The sequence below is a fragment of the Mandrillus leucophaeus genome, unplaced genomic scaffold (assembly GCF_000951045.1).
Source record: "Mandrillus leucophaeus isolate KB7577 unplaced genomic scaffold, Mleu.le_1.0 Scaffold54, whole genome shotgun sequence".
In the NCBI taxonomy this organism is placed as follows: Eukaryota; Metazoa; Chordata; class Mammalia; order Primates; family Cercopithecidae; genus Mandrillus; species Mandrillus leucophaeus.
Window position 1 is genome coordinate 538,251 of NW_012105808.1, and position 4,682 is coordinate 542,932.

General features: G+C 63.4%; 2 protein-coding genes across 2 annotated transcripts in view; one reads left to right on the plus strand and one right to left on the minus strand.

The window, feature by feature from the left end:
* The window catches only part of NDUFS7 (NADH dehydrogenase (ubiquinone) Fe-S protein 7, 20kDa (NADH-coenzyme Q reductase)), a 12,216-nt gene extending 11,898 nt beyond the window's left edge, over positions 1 to 318 (plus strand). Inside the window, exon 8 of the mRNA XM_011997407.1 lies at positions 126 to 318. Within this exon, the coding sequence (XP_011852797.1) occupies positions 126 to 223 (98 nt within the window). The 3' untranslated portion in view covers positions 224 to 318. The remainder of the gene's footprint in view (positions 1 to 125) is intronic.
* Positions 319 to 1,843: 1,525 nt separating this feature from the next.
* GAMT (guanidinoacetate N-methyltransferase) overlaps positions 1,844 to 4,682 on the minus strand; it is a gene marked incomplete at its 5' end in the record, with an annotated part of 4,882 nt that continues 2,043 nt past the window's right edge. The window contains 5 exons of the mRNA XM_011997466.1: positions 1,844 to 2,121; positions 3,515 to 3,625; positions 3,723 to 3,790; positions 4,120 to 4,183; positions 4,386 to 4,531. Of these exons, the coding sequence (XP_011852856.1) occupies positions 1,981 to 2,121; positions 3,515 to 3,625; positions 3,723 to 3,790; positions 4,120 to 4,183; positions 4,386 to 4,531 (530 nt within the window). The remainder of the gene's footprint in view (positions 2,122 to 3,514; positions 3,626 to 3,722; positions 3,791 to 4,119; positions 4,184 to 4,385; positions 4,532 to 4,682) is intronic.

Here is a 4,682-nt window from a genome sequence, read left to right on the forward strand (position 1 = left end):
TGGGCTGCCAGCCTCTACCTTCAGGCCGGCACGGGAGGCCCCTCAAAAGTCGAGCCGGCTGCGCTGTGCACGTGGTCAGGCAGGCTCTGGCTGCGGGAAGGGAGACTGAGGCAAGGTCCCTGCAGGCTGCCCACCCACGGCCGAGGCCCTGCTCTACGGCATCCTGCAGCTGCAGAGGAAGATCAAGCGGGAGCGGAAGGTGCAGATCTGGTACCGCAGGTAGTGCCGCCACTGCCACCGGAGCCTGTCGCCGTCCTGTCCCCAGCCTGCTTTTGTCCCGTGAGGTTGTCAATAAATTTGCCCTCAGGCCGCTGCCTCCCCGTGTGGTGTGTGGGTGAAAGGAGCTGGGGACCTGGGGGGACCACAGACCCCCAGCAGCGTGCCGCCCTTGGGTTGAGGGTGGTTGGAGCAGAGCCAGGGGCAGGGACGGGCACTGTGCCTGCCAGCAGGTCCTTTCCTGCTGCTCTGTGAAGACCCTGGTGTGGATGTTGCGGCCCAAAGTCCCGAGCATGGAAGGCCCCGCACCCTTCCCTCCTGGGAGGGCCCTGACTCAGTCTCCCACTGTGCCTTAAGGCAGGCTGAGCAGAGCCCGTCTGAGCCTGCCCCGGGGTTCAGAGTGTGGCCTGTGGCCTGCGTGTGAACTTGGGCAGGTCGCCACTGCCCTCTGGCCCATTTCCAGGCAGTGGGATGGGCTGGTTAGCTGCGGGCTGAGGCCAGGGAGATGGGGAGGTGGCACCTGGTCCACACCAAAGGGCTGCAGGGCAGGGCTGTGAGCCTCACTGGCTGTCTGACCCCACTTTGGGGACCCTCTCCACCCAGGGCTTTCGGGGGACCCTGGCTTCACCCCACCAGCCCCTTCATCCGTCGAAGTCCAGTCCTCACCAGGGACGTGCATTCATTCAACAAACGTCCCGTCTTCCTGTGTTCAGCGCCAGACGCCACCGGTGCTGGAGACCCCGCTCTGCAGGCCCACCCTGCATGCGTGCTGCACAGCAGGACAGTGCTGGGAACCGGCAGTTGTGACAGGCCAGGCTGGGATGGGTCCCAGGAGACGGGGGCGGGGGTGGGGAGCAGGCGCCCAGCCTGGAGGCAGGACATGCGGGGGTGGGGACGGGGCATCTGCCAGCGGAACGGCAGTCCCGGGCCGGAGTGCAGAGCACAGGAGCCGGCCTTCTCTCAGGGCACAGAGGTCAGTGGAGAAGGCGGGCAGGACGGCCCCAGGAAGATGGGCGGGCTGCATGCGCGTGGACGCAGGGGGCAAAGCGGGAGGCATGGGGTGACCAGCTGGGCACAAGGGCACGGACAGGCAGGACCCGGGATGTTCCTGGGGTTGGGCAGGTGGGGCTACCCCTGCACTGGGCCCAGCGGGGTTGATGCCTCCCGAGAGGAAACAACATCTGGAAATGGGAGGCTCGGGGCACGGGGCTGTCAGCAGCCACGCCGCTCCTGAGGCAGGAGGAGGGAGCTCAGGGTGTGCCAGGGCGGGCAGAGAAGCGGGCTCCTGCCTGGGGTGGGCAAGGGTCCTTGTCTCACTCGGCCATGACGCTGCCACCCTCTGAGACCCTGACCCCACTGTAAAGGGTCAAGTGGCTTTCGTCTGAGGAAGGGACATCTGGCATCGGCTGGAGATGTCTGCCATGGGCAAGACAGTGCGGGGTGGGGGGATCCTGGGGCCGCTCAGAAACCTGGAGGGGAGTCACCCGCTTTTCCTGTGTCCGTGGGATGGGCGGGAGGTGAGGGAGCAGCCGCTGGAAGGAACAGTCACAACACTCACTGTGGACAGACCACCCAAGCCAGCGCCGGTGTTTACTTCACCTCAGAGACCCGGCAGCGGCAGCGGGCAGTGTGACCCCTCACAGAGAAGCTGGGAAAGCTGCTGGTGACACAGCTGGGATCAGCCCGGGGCTGGCGGGAGAGCCTAGACTCCCGGCCAGGAAGGCACGGAGGAGGGCACAGGTGTGCCCGGGCCGGGGTGGGGGCTCATCCCTTGGTGACCAGGGGCGTGATCATCTGCGGGAAGGCGTAGTAGCGGCAGTCGGCCGGTGGGACCAGCGCCATCACCTCGGTACGGATGTTCTCCCTCCGGAAGCCGGCCTCCAGCAGCGCAGGCACCTGTGTCTCCTGGTCGGGGATGGTGCCAGGTCACCTCTGAGGGCCATGGGGGTCACATGCACCCTCCCCTCATTGAAGAGTGTTTACAAATGGCAAGGCCCGGCTGGGCGGCTGCAGCTGCCGTGAGGCATGTGGTAGGGCAGCCCTGGAAGCCCAGGTGCGAATGGGAATCTCCAGCTCCCCAGTGGCGGCAGCAGCTGCCGGGCTGTCCTGGAACCCCAGCCCCACACCAGCATCACCGGGCTCAAGCCATCCCCGGGGCACCTACTCCACAGTTTTCCAGACCTTGCCAGTATGGCGGATGGAGCCAAAGAATCACGACAGAAAAAGAAGACAGGCCATTAGTTCCCATTTTCGAAGAAAAACTGCCCCAAGGGCCACAGGCACCCAGCCGGCTCTCACAACAGCGGCCCAGGGCAACCACATAGAGCCCTTCTCAGACAGGCCGCCTCCACCCGGCAGAGGGAACAGCCAGACAAACACTACTGAACCAGCGAAGACAGCCAGGTGGAGGCGGCTAGAGAGAGGGGAACACGAGGGGCTTGGGCCGAACCACAGGGCACTGGGGAGCCATGGGAGGTTGTTGAGCTGGTGAGGGACTCTGATTTCTATTTTGTTTTTGTTTTTTTGAGATGGAGTCTGGGTCTGTCGCCCAGGCTGTAGTGCAATGGTGCGATCTCGGCTCACAGCAGCCTCTGCCTCCTAGGTTCAAGTGATTCTCATGCCTCAGCCTCCCGAGTAGCTGGGATTACAGGCGCCCACTACCACGCCTGGCTAGCTTGTATTTTTGGTAGAGACGGGATTCTGCCATGTTGGCTAGGCTAGGCTCAAACTCCTGAGCTCAAGTGATCCACCCGCCTTGGCCTTCTGAAGTGCTGGGATCACAGGTGTGAGCCACCATGCCCAGCCTGATTTCTTTTTTTTTTTTTTTTTTTTTTTTTTCTTGAGACAGGGTCTGGCTCTGTTGCCCATGCTGGTGTGCAGTGGTTCGATCTTGGCTCACTGCAACCTCTGCCTCCTGGGCTCAAGCAACCCTCCTACCTCAGCCTCCCAAGTAGCTGGGAGTACAGGTGCACACCAGCACACCCAGCTAGTTTTTTGTATTTTTTTAGTAAAGATGAGGTCTTGCTCTGTTGCCCAGGCTGGTCTTGAACTCCTAGGCTCAAGCAATCTGCCCACCTCAGCCTCCCACAGTGCTGAGATTACAGACCTGAGCCACCACTCCTGGCAGCTGCCGCGCCAGGCAAAGGACTTTGGTTTCTAAATGAACCAGCACAGTCCAGCCCACCCAGGGGGTCAGGAAGGGACCCTCCCCAGGTAGCAAGGTGGCTCCAGCAGTCCCTTCCCACCCCCACCCAAGGTCACTGCCTGAAGACCCACAGGGAACTCCAGGTGGGCGCACCTCAAACATGGTGGTGATGTCTGAGTACTTGGACTTCATCAGCTCCCCCCAGGAGGTGAGGTTGCAGTAGGTGAGGACACCCCCCGGCTTTAGCAGACGAAAGGCGTGGTTCTGTGGAAGGGGAGTGGCCAGTGGTCAGAACGGAGGTGGGGGTGTGGGCAGAGGGGCTTCCCCGAGGGCCTCCAGCATCCCAGCAAGTCAGAATCACCTTGATGAAGTTGAACTGGTGTGTGTGCCAGGTTTCCTCCGAGAGTGGGTACGTGTCGTACAGGATCCCTGCATGGAGGACAGAAGCCCACGCAGTCATGGCCGGGTTCATTACCTCGCCCAGCCTCACCCTGCTCATCCCCGAGCAGGTGGAGGTGCAGTGAGACGGGGCCGTGGACAGAGGTGGGGCTCCCACGTGGGCTTGAGAACTCCAAGATTGCCTCCAGGGCTCCTCCGTGAGCATGCCCATCCCCAGTGCCCTGCCAGCCCTCACAGCCAGGCCCACACCCACCTGGGCTCTGTCCCCCCAGTGCACATCAGAGGGCCCCCCACAAGCAAAGGAAGGGCTGCAGTGGAGCTGGGAGGCCCACCCTGTGATACGTCCCCTCACCCCTCACCATCAAAGTGACCGTCAGGCAGGGTGGGCGCCACATCCTCCCACAGGCCTTTCAAGGGGACGACCTTGAAGAGGGGAAAAGAAAAAGTGGACAGGGTAGAGAGGTCCCCAGGATCTCCCCACCTGCAGAAAGGGAGCGGCCGGGGGACTCCCGAGAGAGAAGACCATCTCCTCCATCTCTGGCAGCCCCAGGCCCCCAACCCCCAGGAAGCAGTGCCCTCACCCCAAGGAGTGGGGATCCTGGAGGGCCTGCGGGCAGAGGGGCACCTTGTGTGTCTGCCGCGGGGCCCAGTCCTGGAGCCGCTGGAAGACGCCGTCATTACACTCGATGATCCAGTGCTCATCAATGGGCGCCTCCTGCACCTTCGACGCTGCGATGGCCATGCCAAAGCCCACCTCCAGGACCCGGCCCCCTGGGCAGACACAGGGCGCCCGACATCACTAGGTGGGCTCGGCTTAGGAGGCTGCCTGGAGGAGGGGGCGCAGGGCAGGGCTGGGGGGACTGCCTGGAGGAGGGGGCACAGGGCTGGGCTGGGGGTCTGCCTGGAGGAGGGGGCACAGGGC